This window comes from Arachis duranensis, chromosome 7 (genome assembly GCF_000817695.3).
Source record: "Arachis duranensis cultivar V14167 chromosome 7, aradu.V14167.gnm2.J7QH, whole genome shotgun sequence".
NCBI classification, from domain to species: domain Eukaryota; kingdom Viridiplantae; phylum Streptophyta; class Magnoliopsida; order Fabales; family Fabaceae; genus Arachis; species Arachis duranensis.
The window spans coordinates 33465882-33491080 of record NC_029778.3 but is presented as its reverse complement, the minus strand read 5'-3'; the positions used below and the strand labels follow the sequence as shown (position 1 = coordinate 33491080).

Below are 25199 nucleotides of genomic sequence, written 5' to 3'. Positions count from 1 at the left end.
GAAGGTAACAGAAGTTGGGAGTGGAGGTAGACAATTGCCCCCCAAAAGAAAACTCCCGAAAGAAATTTAATTTAGGGCATTAAGCTTCAATGGTCTGGTCTGCTGGTTACTGCGTATCATGATCGGAGGAGCAAAGAGACAAGAGCGAGGCAAAGGGAAAGCTTAATTAGCAAAATAGAAATATGCCGCCAAAAAAGAGTAAGAAGAATCAGAATCAGAAGCAGAATAAGCCCCACGCTTCGGCTTCCTCTGCTCCGAGGTTGCAGATTTCGGCCGATAACGAGAGCCGCCTCCGCCGCCTGCTTCTCAATTCGGCACCTGCGTCTGCTCCACCGCCTCCCCCCGCCGTTGATGATGCCACGTCATCCCTAACGAGGGCTCAGAAGGCCAAGAAGCTTAAATCTCTTTACGAGAAGCTCTCTTGCGAAGGTTTCACTAATCGCCACGTTGAGCTTGCTCTCTCCGCTCTCAAGGAAGCTGCTACTTTTGAATCAGCTCTTGATTGGTTATGCTTGAATTTGCCGGGCAACGAACTTCCGCTCAAATTTTCTACTGGAACTTCCACTCATTCCACTCAAGGTAAAAGTTTGCAATGTTTGTTATTCAATTAACTTGTCGACTTTAGTTCGTATTATGTATTGAGTTATTGATTGGAGTAATTGTATAAAATTTTACTGATATAATTTTATATTGAGACATTGATATTTTAGCTCCCGTTTTGTAATTTTGTTTTGAGTCTTGTTAGGGGGATCTGTTGGAGTTATATTTAATCCACGGGATGGTTCGGCTTCTGCGGAAAATGCATCTGATACGACTGAGGAGGAACAGGCGCCGGAATTTTCTGTTTTAATAGAGAGACATTGGAATGATGATAGTTTAGATTCTGTACAACCATCTCAAGCAGATTGGATAAAGAAATATGTTGAGCAACAGGAAGAGGAAGAGGAAAAGGTAATGATTGACAAGCATTTGTATGAAGAATAAAACTGCTGTATATTATTGTCTCTGTAAAAGTTATCGATTTGATTTCGTGATATATTCAGGATGAATCTAAGACTTGGGAAGATGACATTTGTTATGGGGGTAGTGTCAGTGCCAAAAAGGAGGTATTTATATTTTCAAGCTTAAATTACATTGACCACCTTTACACTGTTATGGTTGGGTTTTAAGTAGGTTTAACCCTTCATGCTTCCTTTTTGATTGAGGTACTCATTTTCTTTCTATCTTCCTCTTTGTTGTTGGGTTTGGCATGTTTAGGTTATAAGTTTCATTTCTTCTTAAAAGAGTTCTGATCAGTCATATCAGTTGTCTTTGTAATTGTTTTCATTTTTTCAAACTTTTATTAATAAATTTTGCAGTAAGCACTAGTAAGATGTGATAACATTTGTTAATGGTATTTAACATATGCAAGTTCCTGGTTTGAGTGGCCTGACTGCTGAAGTTGTTTGCTTAAATAGTGCATTTTCTTGGTAGTTTGTTTGATCTGGTCAGTAATTCTATATACTAAAACAGGTCTGTGTCTGCAATCTGCATTATCCGGTAGAACGGGCTGTTTGTTAGAAAATTTAATGTCTTTGTTCTGCTTGGTCTCTATTAATGTTCTGGGAGAGTGCAACATTGCTTGTTCATCTCTGATGAGTTTATCATTTGTTTCTATCTTAATAGTCCTGCGAACCTAGGCCATATGATGTTATTTCCAAGGAGTATCTTGCTGCAAGGTTAGAAGCTGCAGATGCCAAGGAGAACAAGGACAAAAAACGTCAGGAGCAGGCAGGCAATGTCATCCGGAAACTGAAGCAAGAGTTGTCTGCTCTAGGTTAATTTGAATTTCTTTTTTTATTTCTATGTTTTTTTAACCTCCTTTTTTTGTCGCATTTGATGATATGTTATACTGAGCAGGATTATCGGATGATGATTTGGCCTTACAGTATGAGCAACAAATCGGTTCTAACTATGAGAGAGCATCATCTGGCCTGTCTGGCCATGAGCCCAACACAGGTGACACAGCAGGTTATTCAGAAACTAATTTGCCCTCTGGTGGAGCTGTAATTGATGGAAGTGATGTAGGGCATCGTAGCATGGAGGAAAATATTGATAAGTCTTCCTCACTGGTTGTACACATTGAAGAAAATTCTGTTGAAGGAGAGGCAGAAGAGGTGGAACTTGGTGGTTTCTTCTCCGAGGATGTATCATCTAATGAAATATTACCTCCTGATGTTTTGAGACTGCAGAAAGAAGAAAAATTTAAAAGACTTTTGGAAAGCAAGAATTTAGAAAATTTAGATGGCATCTGGAAGAAGGTAAGTTTGTAGGCTATTTATAATGATGGATCACGATGATTGATTTTAATTTTACTTTATGTGTCTTGACTGCCTTCCAGTTATTCTCAATATATTTCTTTTACATTAGAGTTTGAAGGAACAGTAATTGTGTTGGTTGGTGGATGCATTCATGGATATTATGAATATACTGCATGCTATATTTGAATGAAATTGACTCATATTGACTCATACTACGGACCTATAGCTTTTGGGATAAGAGTAGGTTTTTTATTTTTGTTTGGTTGGAAGAACATGGCCTTTGTAATGGGTTCAACTAACAGATGTTGTGCTAGTTTGGATTGGCTTTTTGAGTGAAAAAAGTACCCGTTTTTTTAAAATAAAGTACTTTTATTCAATCTGAAACCTATTTGGAATACGTCTTAAAAAAAAGCATGTTTATTAAAAAAAGCAAATTATTTGCTTTTTCTAAAAGCTAACAATACCTTGCTTTTAAAAAAAGCAGAAGCAAAAGACGTTTTTAATACTTGAAAACTCTTTAAGTCTATCCAAAATGTAAAATAATTTTTGTCTGTTAAAAAAAGATTTTTTTAAAAAGATAAACAAAACAAGTACTTCTATTCCAAAGTCAATCTAAACTGACCCGTTATCGTATTTGTTGGTTTCTTTTTGTTTTGTTCCTATGTTTAGGAGGATTTCTAGTCCACCTTTATCTGTTATTCTTTTCCCTCTTCCTGTTAGTGCATTTCTTATGTCTTCTTTTATTTAAAAAGGAATTTAATAATTTTTTCTATCGTTTCTTCCTGAGCATCAAGTAGAAAGCAGTGTGTTTGTGCATTTTTGTTATATATCTTGCTATAGTCTGATGGTATTTATCTCTGATGTTTTAATTTAAATAACGATAGGGTGATCCTAAAAAGATCCCAAAGGCAGTTCTTCATCAACTATGTCAGAAATCAGGCTGGGAAGCTCCAAAGTTCAATAAAATTCTTGGCAGAGGGAAAAATTTTGCCTACACTGTGACTGTATTGCGTAAAGCTAGTGGGAGGGGCAAGAACCGAAAAGCTGGGGGACTGGTCACACTTCAGCTTCCAGATCAGAATGAAATCTTTGAATCTGCAGAGGTGAGTCGTTCTTAATTGTTGACAGAAATTTGTGCATGGCCTGCACTCTTCATTTACTAGTTTATTTTTTATAAAAGTTGCACTCTTCATTTATTACTCATAGCTTGATTGCAACCAATTTATGAAGTTTCAAGGGATCATTAGGAGTTATTTTAAAGCTAAGATACACCCTAAGAATAACTAACTTTTAGTCTAATCACTAGTCAATCTACATGACTATATTTGATCATATATTCTAACCCACCCTTGAGATGAAGCCATTTAGATTTCAGCTTGATTCAATTAAACACAGCGAAACAGTGGCAAACTCAGCCAACCTGGCCAAATAGACCCCAACGTGTCAGCAACATATGCAAGAAGGAACCTTACCAATTAGGCCAAATGCAAGCAAGACAACTGCTTATCCACATAGAGGAGAGGCTCCAGAGTGCACTGGATACACAACTAGATTTCATTTACATGCTAGTCTTGTCAATTGTTATAGATGATATGAGAACAAATTCTCGGGTCCATACAACTTTGCAGTTTTACTGATTGCAGGATGCACAGAATAAGGTGGCAGCTTATGCTTTGTTACAAATGTTTCCTGACGTCCCAGTTCATCTGCCAATTACAGAGCCTTATGGTTCTCTTGTTATGAAGTGGATGGAAGGTTGTGTTTCTTTCTTATGTTTAAATTTTATTACGTTGAAACATTGATTTCACCATTGTGTTTGGTTTAAATTCTTTAATCATAATGTATGTGCACTTCTCTTTTTTCATAAGATGATATTTGTTTTCAAAACTTACAGGAGAATCATTTGCCAAGCTAGAAGACAGTGAGGAAGATCATAGAACTAGTTTTGTGGATTCATTATTAAATGGTGATGGTTCTGGTGCATTTCCGTCTGTTGAAGTTGCAGATCATAAGTCTCAACAAACAGATAATTTGGATAGACTCGGTGAAAATAAAACTTCGGCAATTGTCAGTCATCAGCCACCTACTCAGAGTAGGTTCATCCATTCTTATTTAATTTATTTTAGTTATGGAATTCATTCATTTCCCTTTTGAATGGTTTTTCATGAATAAGCCTGACCTCAGCTTGAAACTGTGTTTCTTAGAAGTATAAAACTGTAAGATCTCTGGCTGCATAGAATTTTATGGCTGCCTTTGTCCTTAATTCCTTTATCTGGTAATTTGTACCTGCTTATCGCTCTTCTCGAAGAAATATTGACAGCTAACCTTGTTAGCCAATTCAGAGTTTATTTTTATTTTTATTTTTTTTGGGGTTAAAAAATAAATCAACAATCGAATAAATTGGAAGAAAGGTCTTGAGAAAAGTCCAATCATACAATCCTGAGCCATTTGCAAGGTGACATTCCTGTAAGAAAAAGGCAGATTTGATGAAGATAGTCCAATAGTAAGGTACAGAGAGTTAGAAAAACTATAGACGAAACCATCAAGAGGAATTCATATATTCACATTATTGTCTAGATAAATGGTTTATGGTATGACATGATAGCGTAATTTGATGCATTTTAACCGACCCCACTAAAGTGGGAAATGAAGGGCATTCACAAAATTCAATTCATCAGCACCTGATTTTGATTAATGTTTGAGTGAACATATAACAAATAAATTGGTCTTCTGGTAAAATTCAAGGGTTACTGGATATATGTTTGATTGATGGGTAAAAAAATGCATTTATCTGTCTTCTTTGACTCTTTGTTACTGTTGTTATTTTTATTATTGTTTATGAATATAAAATTTTCTTGTGCAGGAGATACATATAGCAAGGAAAATGAGAGTAATTATTTGAGACAGGTTCAAATTAATAAAATGAAAACACGTAGATACCAGGTTTGTCTAAGTTTTTATAATTTATAAGTACTTTATATATAGTATATTAGCTGCTATTATTCATAAATTGTCAACTTTTCCTATCCAATGAGTTTTCTGGCTGCAAATAGTTTGCGATTTGGAATGTCAATTCATTGAATGTAAGACAACGGACATGTAGTGCAAGTTTAGCATGATTAATCATAAGATCATACTATCTCACAATTCAACATGATTTATGTTGCTTGGGTTTGTCTCTTAAAATGAATGAGAAATAAAATGAGGTGTATACCATATATTTTAGCTGGATGGATCTACTAGAGAAGTGATTCTTGTGTTACTGTTACCCAGGCTTTTAGTTAATTACACAGCTATAAGATTGTACTGTATTGAATTTGATTCATGGGTTTGAAAAGGAAGAATTTTACATTTCCCCATCAAGTTTTCAAGAATTGTAATCAAATTGAACAAAGAGATTGGGACTCTTTATTACCAAGAAAACTAGTTTTTCTTCAGCTATTTGAGCTTAGATATCCAAGATGTTGTTGCCACATTATGGAAATCAATACCAGTAGAATTGCAAGAAACAAAAGGCAAGAAAAAACATGAAGACACTGAAAAATGGAGTGGAAAAGAATGTCCCACCTTAGGACTATTTGTGATCATCTTCCCTGAGGGTTGATATTGTACAAGACAACCAGTGAGAATTCAGCTTAAGTAACTAACTAAGAATTAAAGTTAATAGTGCAATCATATGAAATACAGACGCTAGTTAAAGATAAAAGAATATTACTAGTGTGATAGGTAAAAGGTTTCCAGAATTTTGAAATTTCCAGAATATTTGGTGGAATTAGGAAAATTTTCAGCACTATTGGTCATATGATCCGATGCCTGGAATCGAAACACCAGGATCTACAAAAGGGTTTATCCAAGAGAAGGCTGAAATGATCCCTTTTTGAATTCAGTTTCTGTTGGTATTTTGCTAGTGTTATTAAAAATTATTATTAACAGGATAAGAGAAATGATATTAGAATAATGGCTAGTCAATTGGCCTGAATTTTATATGTTTATTAACTCTTGACTTTTAATCTCAATTCCTTGATAAATAAGGAAATAAATAACTTCCTTGAGTAAGATAAACAAGGATGCAATAAAATTATAGACAAATAAGGAGTAATAAAATCCCTTGAGTAAGATAAATTCCTAACAAGATAGGGTCTCGAAAATTATAGTAACAAAATCATCCTTAAAATGACATGAATTGATGCAGTTTATTAGATATCATTCTCTGTCTCTTAAAGATTTTTTGTGAATATTTTCACATATATCATGGTCAATGGCATTCCTTGAGGTTGAAAATTTCTGAAATTTCAGTTCAACTGCAAAAAATATCTTAGGTAATGACATTGGCAACTATTTTGAGCTGCAGGATATGTTGAAAATGCGAGCTACACTTCCTATTGCTGCAATAAAAGCTGATATATTGAAACTGTTGAACAAAAATGATGTTCTTGTTGTTTGTGGAGAAACAGGCTCTGGAAAGACAACTCAGGTGATTGTTTAGCTACAGCTGGTGATGAGTTTTTACCTGTTATATTGACTAATGTTTTCTTTTTCACTCGTCGGCACACTTCTTTTCTATAGACTTTGTGAATGGATTTGTCTATAGTTCTTCTCTGATTAGCATTTAATGTAGGTTCCACAATTTTTATTGGACGACATGATTGAGTCAGGACATGGTGGACATTGTAATATTATATGCACACAACCAAGGAGAATAGCGGTGGGTACAAAATCAGCTTATTTCCCCAATATATTATCTACTACTTTCTTCGATTGTTGGATTGGCAGTCTTATCTATCCTACTTTAACTATGATTGAGATGTCTACTTAGTAACAGTTTTCTTGTAACATGTTAAGGCTAGGCTGTTTGATATGGAATGCTGCATTTTTCCAAAATTGATGGACTGTGTAGTTGCAGAATGTAGACCTGATACATTATCTTAAAATTAAATGAAGCAATTTGAAATCATCTAGATTAGATGTGATAATTTCATATATGATTTATTATAACTTGGTGAATTGGGAGGTGTATTGTTGTCCAAAGAAGGAATGGGGCTTGGATTTCGGAAATCATTTAAAACCGTAGTCTTGGTGGCTAAATCACTATCACATTTTTCAGAACCGGTGTCTACCATTTAGAGTGAGCTACTGTCCAATGAAATTGTTAAAAAATAAAGAGAATATTTTGTAATATCTACGTCACATCTTAACATATCAAGTAATATCTCTTAGGATTAGTTTCGGTATATATCATTATTCTCTGATTCTTTGTCCTTCTTCCATATCTAAAACCCACAACCTCAACACCGTATCAGAGCGATACCATCCTTCATGACTTGTGGCTTCCCTTTCCGCTGCCAGGATCCCAAAATATGGAATTATGCCGTCTATATTACCTCAATAGCCATCAATCACCAACTTTTCTTCCAACCCTGACAAAAGGTTATGGTCTCTTGATTCCTTTGGAAGTTTTAGTTGTAAATCGTTTTTGTAATTTCTAACTCATCGTCTCATCCTCGAATACAGTCTCTTTCATTTTTGACAAAACCTATTTGGAAGTCCAAAGCATCCTCTAAACAGAGTTAACATCAATGACATGTTGCAGGTTCGAAGGCCACAATAGGCTATCTCTCTTGATGTGTGTTATGTGCGAGGAAAATTCAGACTCAAATTCACATCTGTTTTTGCATTGCCCCTTGTTTGTGTTTTTGTGGAACAATTTGTTTGGTATCTTTGATGAGTGTTGGGGTGCGTCTTGCAACCTTAGATCAGTTTTTCTTGGCTTGATTTGTTTGTTTTGAGAGTAGGAAAGTGGCAAATAAATCATTGTGTCACTGTGCAGTATATACCACTATTTGGAGTATTTGGCTGGAGCGTAATCCATACACCTTCTATGACAAAATTTATGATAAGCAAGTTTTATGTGATAGGACTAGATATCTAGCATTTATTGGTGTAAGCTCATGATCTTTATAGAGAAGGCTTTCCCTATCTAACATGTTTATAGATTGGGAAGTAATGCTTTATAGATTACTTTTTTTTTTTTGGGCTCTTGTATAGTGATCTTATCCTTTTTCTTATATTATTCGTGTATGTGAGTATTAATGTAGGGTGTAACTGGGGCTTTGACTGTACTACATTTAGAGTAGGTTTGCATTTGGTGAATAGAGCACGGAGGAGGGATTAGCGGAGACAGAGGAGGTGAAATTGATGGGATCCAAAATATAGGAAACACTGCAGTGGAATAATTGATATAAAAGTTATCATGGATGGTACCACTCTAATTCCAAATTAAATTTGTTGGAGGATACAAGAAAACTGGAAGTGAAACAACATATGCGGAAATAAATACAAGCAAGTTTCAATATCACATTTAATACTTGCTTATTCCCAAGACTTCATTTTATCGTGCCATGGTGCCATAATAATAACATGGCAGCATCAGTAACACATTCCCATGCTAAACACATTAACTAATCTATATGCTTAGTTTTGTTCCATCAGCATCAGCATGTGTTCTCATAGCATACTCAGACTCAGTCATAGTGTGAATAATCTATAATATAGGTTCCGTTCTTATTGGACTTTTTTTAATTAAAAAAAAGACAAGATACTTAACAGCAAATGTTGGTTTCCTGCCTATGTTATAGTCTCACTCGGCTTACTAGTGTCTAACTTTTTGTAACACATGTTAGACTTAATCTGCCAAAACTTTCCTTGCTTTCATTATAATTTTATGCTTTTGCTACCACTTTTGTTTGGATAAATTTAAAGCGACATTTTCCACTTATTACTTTTGGCTAATGTTTTTTTTGTCGTGTTTCAGGCAATTTCAGTAGCTGAAAGGGTAGCCGATGAGCGGTGTGAACCTTCACCAGGCTCAGAGGGTTCCTTGGTTGGTTATCAAGTTCGACTTGACAGTGCCAGGTGCTCATTTGTCTATTCAACATATTCTTGTTAAATGCTTATTATTGTATTAAAATTGGGCTCATCAATCCAACTCCCATAGACGATGAATTGCTGGTTTTGTTGTCTATTCTTACTCTGTGATCCTGAATTGCTTCCTTTCTTTTATTTACTTTATTCAGATTTGGACTTTAAACCATGGTTTATCAGTTTTTGCTATGAATAGAAGAAAATAGGAGGATGATCTCTTATCCTTCCATCTTCTTGTATAGAAAGAAGAAGAAATTTGTTAGGGGGTAGAAAAATATTTGACATAAAAGCCAACAATGTTCTCAGTAGAAAATATGTTTTATCCAAAGAAAAGAAAAGAAAAGAAAATCTTAGATTTGAAATATGTGTTAGTATGGAGTACCTTGGATCGATGTACAAAAGTATTCTAAAAGGGAAATGAAATATTGCACTAACTTTATCTTTCCCATATGTGCTTATTCTTTGCTTTCTGGGTAATTGCATTTACAGAGTGTAAATTACTTTTGTCATGATAGGAATGAGAGAACTAGGCTTCTGTTTTGTACAACAGGCATCCTTCTCAGAAAATTGATGGTATGTTATGCTGTTATATAGTATGGGCAGCCTGTATTCAGCTTGTATTCTATTGTATGCAAGCATTTTAATGAGGACCAGTGCAAATTCAAAGTTTTTGTTGTTTTGTTTTCGGAACTCCTGTCTCTATTAAGAGTATCCTTGCAGTCTTTAAAGAAATTGTTTTGTATTTTAATAGTTATTCAACTATAATTTCATTTGATTTATTGAATTTTAAGCCATTCTTTGACTTTTTCAAATTTCAGGGAGACCAAAGTTTGACTGGCATCACTCATATCATAGTTGATGAAGTTCATGAGAGGTCTCTATTGGTCAGTTTAATCAATTGAGATGGTTTGCGGTTATCATTTTTTATGCCTTGGCTGATTGGATCTTTGTAGGTTTTTGTAAGATATCTATGAATGCATGTTGAAAGTATGCAAGTTTGTAAGATATAGATGATGCCATTAACAAAGTAGGTATCTATGTTGTTTTATTGCTTGTTTTAATTCTGAAAGTGTCAGATCAAAACAATTTAGATACTGGAGGAAAAGGTATTTTGTGAATATAATAATGAGTTTCACATGATTATATCTACAGATTAAAGTTAATTTTTATCAGTGTTGGGTTAAACAAAACTAATAATGAGGACAGAATATACATATTGATGTACTTAAAGTTGTGTTAGATTTTTTGGATTGAATTAGATGCACGCCTAATCTCGTTCTTATTAGGCATTAGAGTCTATCCTATGTATAGCACTGTGCCTTCTGTAGATATATAGTCCTGCTAACTTGATTCTAGATGTTCATTCTTGGGCAAGAGTTGGATGTGCCAAGTCCCACGGGCATATGACCTAATTATTTATAATAACTTGCACAATCTTCTTCCTTAGAATTGCTTGTGGGGTTGAGTGAGGGCTAGGTCTAATCTCAATTCTAATAAGGAGGACACCTGATCCTCTGATTCTGCAATATGACATAGGAATTCTAGCTGCTCGTTTTCTTTAAAGCTATGTCAATCTCATATATCTTTCCAACTTTTACAGGGTGATTTTCTCCTAATTGTTTTGAAGAATCTAATTGAGAAGCAGTCCACTGAAAGATCAACAAAACTTAAAGTCATTCTAATGTATGTCGTAAATCCTGTCCCTACAATTGGTATATTACACTTGTTTTTATTGAATTCCATTATGTAGTATTAAGAAATTCCTTTGTGTCTTGTATTCAATTATGATAATCAGGTCTGCTACCGTTGATTCAAGTTTATTCTCAAAATACTTTGGACATTGTCCTGTAGTTACTGCAGAAGGAAGAACTCATCCAGTGACAACATATTTTCTTGAGGATATATATGATCAGATCGATTATCGACTTCCTTCGGATTCTCCAGTTTCTTTGACATCAACATTTCGCAAGGAGCAGGTATTCTGCAGGCTCTAGATAATGTTTTTACCCTTTATTAGTTTTGTTGAACTGAAGCTTAATTATCCGTTTTATGACATGTAAACCATACCTTCTCAGTTTTGCATATTTATGTAACTTAGAAAATGTTGTGATGGTCTGAAACCATTTTGCAAGACTACCGGTATTTCCGGAGAAAAAATTGAATCATGATTTTTACATCATTGAAGTGAGTTAGGTTTTATTTTTTTATTTTTTACTGATTAATGTCTTAGTTAATGAATTGTTTCAATTTTTAATTTAGAAGTTGCAGAAAGGTCTTGTGACAAATAGCAAGGGGAAGAAGAATCTAATGTTATCGGGGTGGGGTGATGAATCTCTGCTTTCCGAAGAGAACACTAATCCATATTTTGTTCCAAGTTATTATCAGTCATACAGTGAACAAGCTAAACAAAATCTAGTAAGTCCTATTTAAGATGAGTGTGTATACAACCTTAGGTTGTGGCTATAATTTGACCATCCAAAATTCTGTTTTGTTCAGAAAAGATTGAATGAAGATGTCATTGATTACGATCTTCTAGAAGATCTAATATGTTTCATTGATGAAAATTGCAATGAGGGTGCCATCCTTGTGTTCCTACCGGTAAGCCTAATTTGGTATTCTCTGAGCTACTAACTAAACCGTTTACCTGAATTTTTGTTGGTATGAGTCGTTATTTATTTATTTACTTCTTGCTATAATTTGACATGTCAGGGAGTCTCTGAAATAAACCTTTTACATGATAAGTTGGTTGCCTCTTACCGCTTTGGTGGACCCTCTTCTGAATGGGTTATTCCATTGCATTCTTCGGTTGCATCAACTGAACAGAAACAGGTGTTTTTGCGCCCTCCAGGAAATACACGTAAGGTGAGGATGGCCCTTAAGATTTTATTCTTAAAATCAGCTTAGAAATCACTAATCTAATTCTAAACCGTTGCTTCTTTTTAGTATTACCCTTTCCTAACAGAAAATGTGGCACTTGGTTTTCTCCCTTGTGCTTCGGCCTGATTGCATCTTGTTTACTGTTAGGATCCCAGCTTGTAAACGTTTACAAACATCTATGTAAGATGAAAGCATGAGTTACTGTTTAACACACTCCTGCAGACTCCAGCTTGCCTAAGCTTGTGTGAAATTTAACCTTTATTTTGAAGAATGTGAGGGGCAGGAAGATTCAAACTACAAACCATTTAGTTATAGGAGCTTTGGCACCATGCAATAAGCCATCATGTTTAAAGATTAAGCTATTAGGTTGAGAAACATCTAAAGCTTTGTATTTAACAACATTCTTTTGCCTTTTCTGATGAAAGTATAGACTTCAGATTAAAAGAGAGGACTTTTATTGAGAAAACCCACTATTTATATTATTTTGTAACTGAATAACATTGTTCAGCACTAGTGATATCTATTGTAGATAAAATATTTTGACTTTTCTTACTGCTAGGTTGTTATAGCCACAAATATAGCAGAGACCAGCATAACAATAGATGACGTGATATATGTAATTGACTGTGGAAAGCATAAGGAAAACCGATATAACCCACAGAAGGTATGTCATCTTTTCATCTTTCTCAATGTGAAATTAATTAATTTATTATTATGAAATGTCAAACATTGCCATCAAACCTGTTAAATTTATTGATTTTTCACCTCATATGTGAAGCTGCAAATTGTGGTACTGAATCTGTCAAGTTTCAATAAGGGTATTTAGTTCAACAATATAGGGTTCATACTTGTTGCAGTACATGGACTGAAATGGATCAATTTACCTAGTCCTCTCAATCAATTACCCATCAGTCACCCTCCTCAGTAACATCTGCTTAAGGGGATGCAGCTAGCCCATGTTGATAATGCTAAGTTCCATTTTGTTCAAGGTTTCCCAGATTGTTTGCTGTTCATTATCGCTAACAAGGAAACTTCTTATGATAAGCAACTTGAGAAATGTTTTTGTTCCTTGGTCATGTAAGATGATCGTTCTGTCCTCATCTTGCTCAATTATCCTTTCATTGCAATATCTCTTGCATCGAGTCCCCTGGCAACCACGTTATATGGAGTCATATTTTCCTATTGTAGTGGATTTGTTGGTAATAAGCTTGGAACTTAGGAAGCTTTAGATTGGTTGATTGAGAATTTTAGAATATATGAAGGTATCTTATTATTCTAATCTTAGAAAATCATCATGAAGTGCTTAGGACTAGGTTGAATTTTTCCATATATTTAATGATTTTATTTTCTCGTTTAATTTGGATTTGGAGCCTAGTTTCATGATAGATTTGGAAAAATGCCATCAATTCTAATCAGGTGTCAGAGCCTTTTCTGTTCTGTATTTGTTAGTTGGGTCACCTGGACATGTCTATTTTACAAACTTCAGGCTTCAGATGTTAATTCTTGGACTTCAGGGTAGTGTATCAAGATGTCCCACATTGGTTCAGGATTTGGGAATGGTCTTCAAGATGGCGTGCAAACATGTATGATCATATGATGACACATTCCTGTAGGTCATCTTTTGCTCGATCTTGGGTGGGAAAAATACCAAAAAAAAATCTACTTGGTGTAAAATTACTAAATTTGGTGAATGGAAATGTCTCGTTTTTCTAAATGCGCTTGCAAAAAATCGCGTCGAAATTCGACCTCCAGAGAACTTTCGCTGAGTATGTCGGCCAGGATAGGCATCTGGCCTAGGTAGGCTGGCGAGATTGACTAGTCTATGTTCATGTGTCATGTATGTATTTGTATAAATGTTTTTGCCCAAGTAGGTTCTTGACCTTGACAATCTTGGATATGGCCATCCTTTCTAAGGGTTTGGTAGCCCTGACCTCCTAGTTTAGCTTTTGAAATCTAGTTATGCCACTTAAATTTTAATTAGTGCTTTGTCTTATACTTCACAACATCATATTAGATCAATGCATCATTAGTTCCTTTTATGTCTCTTCCTCCTTCCTACCTTAAAACTTGTAAGTTCAACACTCATAAAACACATATATGCTTTGTACAGGATAATATAACCAGTTATTATTGTTTTGTGATTGTTATAGAAATTGTCTAGCATGGTTGAAGATTGGATATCTCAAGCAAATGCAAGGCAGCGCCGGGGTAGAGCTGGACGTGTAAAACCTGGAACTTGCTTTTGCTTGTACACTCGTCACAGGTTTGAAAGTCTCATGCGTCCTTATCAGGTATGTATTGAAAATGCTCAAAAGGGTGTCTTAGCACTATGTTTTGTATTCCCGTTCCATCCTTCTCCACTAATACTTGCTCCTGTTATATTATTCTTATCAAGGTTCCAGAGATGCTTCGGATGCCATTAGTTGAACTGTGTTTGCAGATTAAGTTACTGTCTCTTGGTCATATTAAGCCATTTTTGTCCAAGGTAAACAACTGTATTTTTTTTACTTAAAAAATACTCTCCAAATAGGTTATCTGGATAGTTCTTTTAAATATATTTCCATTATCAGGCTTTAGAACCTCCAAAGGTTGAAGCAATGAGTTCAGCAATATCCTTACTATATGAGGTACTGTATAGTTGTATTTCACTCTATCACTGATTTCAGAGTATGAGTTATTGTGGTTGTTATTTTTTTATATTCTGTTTCTGTTTGATTTACGTACATTATAGTTGGTTTTGACTTTTGACTCAGCTTTGATAAATACTCCTCATTGTTAAATTGTATTGTGATTGAGATATTCACTTTCTATTTCTGTTTATTTTTGGCGAGACAATTTCCTGCTCCATTTATGCTCTTTTTTCTATACAGTCCTATTAGTTATGTGTTGAATTACATTCACATAGAATCTTAACCTGTTTCAAAAATTTTATAATACAGAAATTCAAAATTTTACCTGATCTCTACGTATTTTACTTTCAACGAAACAAATATATTGTAGGTTGGTGCTCTTGAAGGTGATGAGCAGCTGACACCGCTTGGACATCATTTGGCAAAACTTCCTGTTGATGTCTTAATTGGAAAGGTGTATACCATGTCATTTTTTTATCTTTGAAAGCTTAAACTGAATTTCAGATTTTTAAGGCTGAAGCTATGTTTCTCACAAGTATTTCTTGAGCTCTATCAAGTGTTTTTTCCTTTCTAAGATTGTTGTACTTCACCTAAATTGAAAACGATAGTTCTCTCCATACTTTCTCTCTTTTGATCTGACATTGTGAGTAATAACTATTTAGTTTCTCCTTAACTATATCAATATTAAATGTAGCCTGCTTTGCTTCGCTCCCTGCTGGCAAATGTAAATATTGTATATCAAGTGTATTTGAAACAACATCCTGGATTGGAAATGGTTCATTTCAATCCTATTCTGCTCATCATATACAATGTGGATGATAAATTATATATTATATACTTTGCCAATCACCAATGCAGTGTTTTATTTTTTAATTTTTTATTTTTGGTATTTACAGATGATGCTGTATGGTGCAATATTTGGTTGCTTGTCGCCTATTCTTTCAATCTCTGCATTTCTAAGCTACAAGTCTCCATTTATATATCCAAAGGATGAGGTCTGTATCGGTACTAAGATTTTCACACCATTTTACTTCTTTATATTGAATTTTGAACATATTGTATGTCAATCTGCAGAGGCAAAATGTTGAAAGAGCAAAATTATCATTGTTGAATCACAAGGTAGACGGGCCAGGTGATACCAACAATGTTGATCAGCAATCTGATCACTTACTAATGATGTTAGCTTATAAAAGATGGGAAAGGATTTTGACTGAGGTCAGCATGTGATTGTATTTTTCCTTTTACATATTTTCTTAAGTTGTTATATGACTGCCTTGGTTGAAGCACATGCTAGTTATTTCCTTACACTCTCTTATGGTATCTATGCACGTGAAACAATATGTTAGAAGTAATGCTAGTAAGTACCATTGTGTCATGATTCACGGAGAACAACTGATAAAAGAAAAATAAGAAAGCTTGTTCCTGCTCTTCATCATAAGGCATTGGTCTTTGCATTTATCCATAGAAGCCGATTCATTCGGCATACAATAGTGTTCTTTCAACACATTTTTAATCTTTTTAAAATTTTAAATATGCAGAAAGGAGCTAAAGCTGCACAACAATTCTGCAATTCCTTCTTTCTGAGCAGCTCTGTAATGTATATGATAAGGTGTTAGTATATCTTAAATTCACTCTTTAATATATGTTTATGCTTGTATTATTGTTGACTTACTGTTGTTAGTTGTGCTTTAGATTTTGATAACTGTGGCTTCAAACTATGATATTTGAGTAATAATGACATGGTGTGTTCAATGTTGTTTGTGTTGTAGATTCTTACATATAGTATATATAGCATCTGCCTTGCCTTTATGATCCTTTTGGTTTTCCACTCTTCCAGGTTAACTACAAATCTACAATAGTAACAAGTAATTTGCATAGTAATTTGTTACAATAAAAAATGGGAAAAATGTGTTATACAAATGGATCAATGTGCTTTCTTGCGTGATTTATCTATATGCTAAAATATATTGAAGAATATAGATATTCCAATCTAATCAGATTTGGTTGGTAATCATTAGCTAACTCATCTCCACTGACGATGTATAAACGCTAAAAAATTACCATGGAATGAGATTATTCACGTCTAATAGAAACTTCTTTCACTCTTTCTCTGATTTTGTTCCTTTCTTTAAAACTCTGCATCTCCTAAGGACTCTGATAACATATAGGAGGTACTTGTTTCCTTGTGAGGATTCATTGTCCTCTTTTGTGCTCTTTCCTTCCATTTTAGTAACATCTCTTTTTCAATTATAGCAAACGTAATCTGGAAATCTTATTGTGGAAATGGTTTTAACCAGTTGCCCAAAATGAAGGGTGTTTGTTGTGTAATTGTTACTACAAGAACGCTATCTGGTATCCTTGTCTTGTGCAGTTAGCAAATTTGCTTGTTAAATATATGTTTCCTCCCCCTTAAAATGATGTTTGAGTTAATAACAGTCTCTTAGATTAAAGATAACTTTTTCTTTCACAATTTATAATATTGGTTTTCAATCCACCTTCATTGATGTGCCTAACCCTAATCAAGTACAGAATACTGGCTGAAATTACTGCAATAAATGCTCCCTTCAATATTTCATCTCCCTCATAGATATAGACAGAATTTATATATTTATGTAACTTCTTCAATGTGTCTAGGACTGGGAACAACTTTATGCTATGCACATATTAGAAGGAATGACAAATGTCAACTCGATATTTGTTTTATAAATTGTCTGTTTATAACTTTATATGTGAATTCTTTTTCTACATCTGTTTTTATGGATGATATTTGATAGGATGCAATTGTAGTGGGCCCTAGTTGTAAGTCAGCTATATGTGTAAAGAGTGATGAGAGCAGAAGGTATATGATGTTAGGGAGGTTGTTTTCTTTTTTATGCTAGTTAAGGTTAGGCTATAAGGATGGCTCTACTTGCTCAAAAACTTCACTTTTTCTTTCAGATTTCACCTTGATTTCAGTCTTAAGGGAGACACTGCATTTCTATTTCTTATGTCTACTTGTGGTTTCTATTAATCTTTTCAGGGATATGAGAATGCAGTTTGGAACATTGCTAGCAGACATTGGTTTCATCACTCTTCCTAAAGATGATAAGGTGTACTCTCTTATTTTTGAATAATGCTTGGTTTTGTTTATTCTTGAGCTCAGTTGTATATTGATGCTGAAGATCTTAACATTGAGGTACAGATTACATAATGTAGAGTCATATATATATATTGGTGTAGGGGTTGTTTTTATCAGTGAATCTCTTGCACACGCAGTTTGTTCATACTTCCTAACTCTGGTGCACTAAAGCACCCCCATCCCTTATGATTAAGATAAATGGTGAAAAAATAGTCATTCACTTCTGTTGCCCTGTTGACTAGTCTCTTTTGGTTTCATTTCCTTGTTTCTTTATTTGTATTGACATCCAATATTAGTTGAGCTCTTCTCTACACGTCCAGTTGAGAATCAAAGAATTTGCTATATAAATCTTGGTTCTAATCAATAATATGAACTACTCCAGTTGGATCGAAAAAAGCTAGGGAGTCTTGACCGTTGGCTTTCTGATGCATCACAACCATTCAATGCACATGCACATCATTCGTCAGTTGTCAAGGTAATGTGTTCAGATCTTCTGGTTTTAACATTCAAGCAATACTAGTTTCCTGTTCTTGGGGGATTTCAGCTGTTGTTCTGTTCCATGTGTCCTGTTTAATTTTATGTGGTCATTTTCGTTAACTTGCAGTGTGCTTAGCTGGTTTATGCCTTGACTTCTTTAAGAAGCTTTTGGTAATTGCTTTTTAAGCTTTGCGTGTACAGTATACTATTTTCCTTTTCTCAACTAAAAAGAAGGAAAAATCTCAAAACTCAACCAATTGAAATATCAAAATTGAATAGCTGTCACACTATAAAGTGAATGGATATTTCATTTTCTCTCTTGCAAAGGCATAATTATTTGAGTCCAAATTGTAAATATTATTTTGTAGTGATGCATTGGTGAGAGGACTTTGTTTCTGTTGCTTGTTATACTTCATTGGATCTTATGATGGCAACCTAAACCATTACATCGTTTTTTTCCTACATGCTTGGCACTATAAATGTTTTGTATCACATATTGCTATCCTTCTCGTCTCAACTCTCAAAATAAATATTTTAGTTCTTGGTGCATATCATTTGAAATGGTATTCAATTTATTGGTTTTGGAATACAAGCTGTGTATTGAGTGTTTTCTAAATCACCATGAATATAATTTATCTATCACTGTTTTCTTAATTCGGTGTGCTGGACCATTCAATGTGCAAGAAACAAACCTATGCAAGAACTAGGTGATATAGAAGTAGTGTTAAAAGAGTGGATTTGTAAGTGTCACTATCCATTTTCCTGTGCAATGATCTCTCAGAATATACCCTTGCAGGCTATACTATGCGCTGGTTTGTATCCCAATGTGGCAGCTAGTGAACACGGTATTGTTGGAGCAGTTCTTAGCACCTTCAACCAGTCTTCTAACTCTGGAAATAGTGGTCGTACAGTCTGGTTTGACGGAAGAAGAGAAGTTCATATCCATCCTTCTTCTATCAACAGTAACACTAAATCCTTTCAATACCCCTTTCTCATCTTCCTTGAAAAGGTTTGTTAGCAATTTATAAGTGGAAATTTGTTAGCTTGCCCTTTCAGGATGCTTTTCTGATATGATTTGAAAATGTATTACTATGTGTTATTACTTGTTCTGTTTCTTTCATATGATATTTTTGTTATGTTTATATTTTTCCATCCCTATTAAAACTCTAAAAGGGTTGTAGTCAACTCATGATACCTGTTTGTAGTGAAAAGGAGCTAAGCTAAGTTGAGCCAGGAACCGAAGAAAATAATTTCCTTGCTCAAACTCGGTTCACCCTTGACTCACAAGCTGCTAGCCTCCAATCTCTTTGGAAAAAATCTTTTGGATAAACTTTTATTGAAAAAAGACTATACTCAAAAAGTTAAAATACATAAATATCTGCATCTACTTTAGATTTAAAGCATTATATATGTGGGTCTGTGATATAAATCTAGCTATTGGTATTTCAGGTTGAAACAAACAGAGTATTTTTACGCGATACTTCTGTTGTTTCTCCATACTCCATTTTGCTGTTTGGGGGGTCAATTAATGTTCAGCATCAGGTACATGTTCTGGTTCTCTTTGGGCAGTATATGATGTTTATAAGTTTACTTCATAGATCTTTAAAAATGGACCAATTACTATTTTCTTAGGTTGCAAGTTACTCCACTTCAAAATGTTACCATGGAGAAATTATGTTGTTTTAGTTTTTTTATTAATGTAAATAAATAACAATGACAATTGAACCTTGCCCCACTAAGAAAGAAGTATTGGAACATCAAATTCCAATAGAGTGTTTGAAGCACCTTTTTCAGTAAGATGCATTGCAACCTTCCCCTAGTGAACATTGATCTCTTTCTTGTATTTGATTGTTCACCCTGCTGCAATCATTTCTTTAAAATTGTGTTTGTCTCATTGTTTTATACGTTTTTAATCCAAAACAAAAATTGCAACACATTATGTTTTACATCTCCCTCTACCATTCAGGATGCTCAAATCATAAGTTGTAATATGGTATACTCTGCAATCTTTTAGTGCCACTTTGCTAAATCTGTATTTGATATACTATTGTTTCCACTTGTGCAAAAATGCTATGCTCCCAAAGGGTACCTCAACTTCTCTATTTCTCATTTATTTTAATCTCGAGTTTACTAATAGGACAATTTCATCTTGAGAAAGCATACTTGCCCCTAGATAGGTTCATTAAATAATTTGTTTTTTCCACCCATCTGCTATTTTCTTGTACTTCTTTTCCTCAGAATTTCGAACTCTATCCCTTGTTTTTTATTGCATTTCCACAAAATGAAATTAGATAGAATATTAAGGATGCGTTAGTAACTTAATAACAGTTAATTTAGACAAAAATAAAATTGAAATTTCTAATAATAGGCAAATCCATGAAGAAAGAGTTAGATTAATAAAAATTTGTATATCTATAGTGCCGCTCAGATCCCACCCCACTTAAATGGAAAAGGCATTACTGTTATTGTTGTCATTTGTAACAGTAATTTCCTTTAACTGACATTATTTATTTTCTTAACCTTTGCTCAGTAACCTTAACGGATTGGTTTTTTGAAAATGAAGAGAGTATTAAATAACAATTAGCTGGGAAATGTTATGAGCAAAAAATTAAGCATTTTATAATAAAATTATATATTGCTTAAAATGTTGAATTTTTTTCGGTTTACTCTTTTCTTGTAGACTGGACTTGTAACAATTGATGGGTGGTTGAAACTGAGTGCACCTGCACAAATAGCTGTGTTATTCAAGGAGCTAAGACAAACTCTACATACCTTTCTGAAGGAGCTTATTCGAAAACCGGAGGTGCCATTTTTCATTACTTGAAGCTCTCTTATGGTTGATATGTTTCCCCATTATCTGTAACTTTATCTGGATGGTTTCTCTTAATTTATTTTTGTGGATGCATGGGTCCACCTTGGGCTCATACTTGTTTCTGTTGAATTTGAACTAATTCACTTGCAAACAAATGGTTACTTGGTTAGATATAAAATTATTCATATACTTCTATCTAATATTTAAGTTTTTAGAAGAGATGGTTTTATGACATAGCATCGAAAGTTCAAAACCTCCAGGACTAAAAGGTCTAGAGTTTTCTTTGTTGTTTCCCCAATTCTTTTGAATAAAAATTAAATTTCAGCACAAGGAATGGATGGGCATGTGTATGAGCATTCTTCAAGCCCCAAAAGGGTTTTTGCATGAGGGTGTTTTAAATATAAAATCATTTATATATCTCTACCTAATATTGTGGTAACTATAAATCAGTCATGGTCTTGAACTTTTAGCTAATTTTAGTCCTTCAATTATGATATATATGTTATATATCTCAACCTAATAGTTGTCGTAACTATAAATCCTTACAATTATGATTTAGGATTACTCTTTATGCAATATGCTGTGCGATATTCATGGTATGAATGATACATTTTCAGTTGTTATTTATGATCTATATGGTCTTGAACTTTTAGCTATTTTTTGTCCTCCAATTATGTACAAATAACTGAAAATCTATTGGTTTGTTGTAGTGCTATTTGTTTGTCATTATTGCTTCTTCATGATTACTGCTTTCAACATAGAATAATACGTGGGCTCTGTTTGCTTTCAGGAGGCGCTCATGCTCAATAATGAACTCATCAAGTCCATCGTCACTTTGCTGTTAGAAGAAGGAAGCCCTAAATGATTGATCAATCCACTTCAAAAAGCCGCCATAGCGGCACTGGCAGAATTTTCAAGAAACCGCTATAGCACCAGAGAAATTCCTTTATACACCATGAAGTAAGAATGATTCTCCTTCCACATTGATTTATTATCACAAACATTTAAGAAAGAAAGATAAAATACAACCCAAAAAAATAAAGGAAATCATAAATGAGTGGTTATGAAGTGATGTGGAATCAAATTTTTCTCCTTACTGGAGGTGGATAGAATATAAAGAGTAATTATAAATCATAGAATATCGCATAGCACCTCTAGCTTCTCTTGTTTCCTTTGTTCTATTTCTGTGTATTAGATATTAGTCTTCTATATATCAGTGCGTTTGGCTTCCCTCTATCTTAGTATTTGTCAATAGAATTTATTACTTTTATATATAATTACATATATATACATTAGCTGCTATGCCCTTTACTCCTTTACTATACGGAAACGCTATTTTGACAACTGGATTCTACAACTCACTCAACTGCACAGTCAGTCCCTGATGCAATCTTCCACAGGCAAGACTTTGAAACATGGAAATTTTCCACTGGTATTACAAAATTTCGCTGGCCCATGGAAATTTACATTACACCCTTACGCCATACAAGGGGCCTGTGTGAATTTAGTCTCCTATAAATGGCGTGAGTTCGGTCCCCTGAGAGTGGCTCTCCACAAAAAGGAGAGAGGGGGAGGGGTGCTTGTTTAACCTTACTTAGAAAGGTTTGTAGCATTAGGTTAGGTGTAACTCTGTAAATTGCTTCAAAGAGCCCTACAGATTTATATAGGTCATGTGAAATCTTTTGAAATATAGTGTAAAATTGCGCTAGAGGGATTGTATGGTGGTGTTAGGGGTGTTGCAGGAACCAATTATTAAAGCAAAAATAGTATTTCCGTTCACAAACTACTCTATGCCGCGACACCATTTGGCATCCACCATGTTTTCATAGTAGATTTTTCTGCTAAAGGGTATGAGCTGCTATCCGTTATTCTTTTTGGTCATTCAAACACACACACTACACTAGAAGGCTCTTTTAAGTTTTAGCCACAACTAATTACCAAAAAAAAGTTTTAACCACAACTAAGCTGTTGCTAAGATTGAGCTGGGATTTGGCCGATAGGAGGCAAATGCTTTTGCCACTGCCCACTGGTACACAAGCCTCAGCCACAGCTGCTGTGTTAAACGTTGTTAATTACATTGCATGTGTTCCAACAATAATGGAAAAAGAGGCTGTATGTAATGCTTCTGGTTTCAGCAGGGAACTATAATTTTTCCTCCTTCACATAACAAAGCACTTTTGGTCCTTGTGGCCCTCTTGTTTTCAGTTTTCCAAAACACACTTAAATTTTATGATTTTATTTCAATATCAATAATTCTTAATTTAACTTTACAATTAATCTCCTAATTTAATTTATTTAAATTTAATCATGTAGTAGTACTATTTATGTCTCAGTAAAAGGAGCTAATGAATTATGGATCTGTTATTGTCTTAGATCAGTAGTTTTTTATTGGTGTCGGTTAGTTACGATCAAAGCCAAAAGTAAAATGTTTTAGTATTTTAATTTTCAAAGCTCTAAATTTGAACATTCTTATTCTTATTTAGAAATGAAATATCTCTTGCAATTGCTCCTATTCAAAGGTGGAAGATTCCTTTCAATTAGTTTCTTTTGACTTTGATTAATTTTGTGCTCAGAAATTGAAATAAAAATTAGAATAGCATAATAAATTTCATTCTTTTTTACTTACAGCTATCAATATCAACAACTCACCAACAAAGTGATGGTTTTAGCATCTGAAGTTCAAGATTCCTCTCAACTATTTATATGAGGGAACAAATCTGCATCATCCAACTGATTAGCCACTTGTTTCTTTTAAATTTGATTAGTCTAGAGCATAATGTATTTGGTGTCTCCACAAGTAAAGAAAAATATCTCCCACATTATGTTCATACATGTTTTTCCTTAGGAAACAAGTGAAGCTAGATTACTTGATTCATTAAACAGAACCCAAAAATAAAACCGAAAAAAACGGGTTGATTCTCGAAGCGTCAAATTCAAACACGTTGCAAGTTCAAATTAGTAATTACAACATCATAAAGAAAAATAGAACTTTGACCAAAAAAAAAAAAGAAGAAAAAGAAGAGGACACTAGAACAAGAAGAGTGATTATGACCAAGTAAGTTAGATTCGGTTCCTCTGGAAAAAAAATGTTGCTTCGATTGGTAGAATTAATTTAATTAACTAATCCACTTTATGAAAGTCGCAAGGTTTAGTGCGAGTAAATCGTGAATAAATGGGGTATGTACCAACCATAAATAATTTAAAATAGTTATCGTAAATAATCAAATTTGATGTCTTAAGTTTGCACACAATCGTTAAGGACTAGAGAACAATTCTTAAAACTTGGTTATTTCTTCAGATCTTCTACTTCTCCTCCACTTCTCTTCTACGTGTTTGTTTATTTCTTTGGGAATTTTTAAAAATGGTATGAAGGAGAAAAGAAAAATAGGCATGCATAAGGAAAAAAAAAACAATAGCTCTATATAAAACAAAAATTTTATGATGAGCAACACATAAATCTTTTAAAGATAAACACAATGTTTTGAAGAGAAACTTAGAAAAAATACAAAAATTTGTTGAAGAAAAACAATTTTTACAAAGATAAATGTATAATTTTTTAAGGTAAACATACAACTTTTTGAAGAAAAATAGAAAAAGGACACAAAAATTAGTTGATAAATAAAAAATTTATGGTGATAAGCATGAAAACTTTTTGAATGTAAATACAACTTTTTGAAATGAAATAAAAAAAGCATACAAATTTATTGACGATAAAATCAAATTTTACGGTGATAAACACACTTTTTGAAGGTAAAGAATAAAACACAAAATTGTTAGGGAAGAAAATGAAAATTTTACGCGATAAAAACATCAGGTAAAACAAATTTTTTAATAGAAACAAAGGAAGAAAATATGGTTTCTTTGTTATGAAACTAAAATTTGTGTTTTTTAACAAAAAATTTTGTATTTTTCTGTTATTCAATTAAAAAATATAAAATAACCTGTGTTATACAACTAAAATTTTTGTTTTTCAACTATAATTTGTGTTTTTTCAATAAAATTTATGTGTGTTTTTTCAAACTCCTCGTCCCCTTCACTTTCTCAAAAAACACAAAAAAAAAAAT

At 33.8% G+C, this 25199-nt stretch overlaps 1 protein-coding gene across 4 annotated transcripts; it reads left to right on the top strand.

The window, feature by feature from the left end:
* On the top strand, positions 1-24332 carry LOC107458730 (DExH-box ATP-dependent RNA helicase DExH7, chloroplastic). 4 transcript variants are annotated; one of them, XR_008001149.1, is made up of 34 exons: positions 3-579; positions 746-951; positions 1044-1106; positions 1666-1816; positions 1900-2300; positions 3185-3403; positions 3944-4055; positions 4195-4392; positions 5164-5243; positions 6652-6774; positions 6919-7005; positions 9112-9212; positions 9737-9794; positions 10040-10105; positions 10822-10904; positions 11017-11197; positions 11484-11636; positions 11718-11819; positions 11931-12083; positions 12658-12762; positions 14249-14389; positions 14494-14583; positions 14669-14725; positions 15099-15182; positions 15625-15723; positions 15803-15943; positions 16267-16337; positions 17748-17817; positions 18229-18321; positions 19120-19332; positions 19773-19865; positions 21004-21126; positions 21926-22095; positions 23764-24332. XR_008001149.1 is itself a non-coding variant. In XM_052251424.1 (33 exons), exons 1-33 carry the CDS (start codon positions 183-185, stop codon positions 21998-22000), a joined length of 4392 nt encoding a protein of 1463 aa, XP_052107384.1. In that variant the 5' UTR covers positions 3-182; the 3' UTR covers positions 22001-22369. The 4 variants fall into 4 exon arrangements, 1 of the variants encoding a protein (XP_052107384.1); XR_008001148.1 differs by having other exon boundaries at positions 11481-11636; positions 23764-24331; XM_052251424.1 differs by lacking the exon at positions 23764-24332 and having other exon boundaries at positions 11481-11636; positions 21926-22369.
* The last annotated feature ends 867 nt before the right edge of the window (positions 24333-25199 follow it).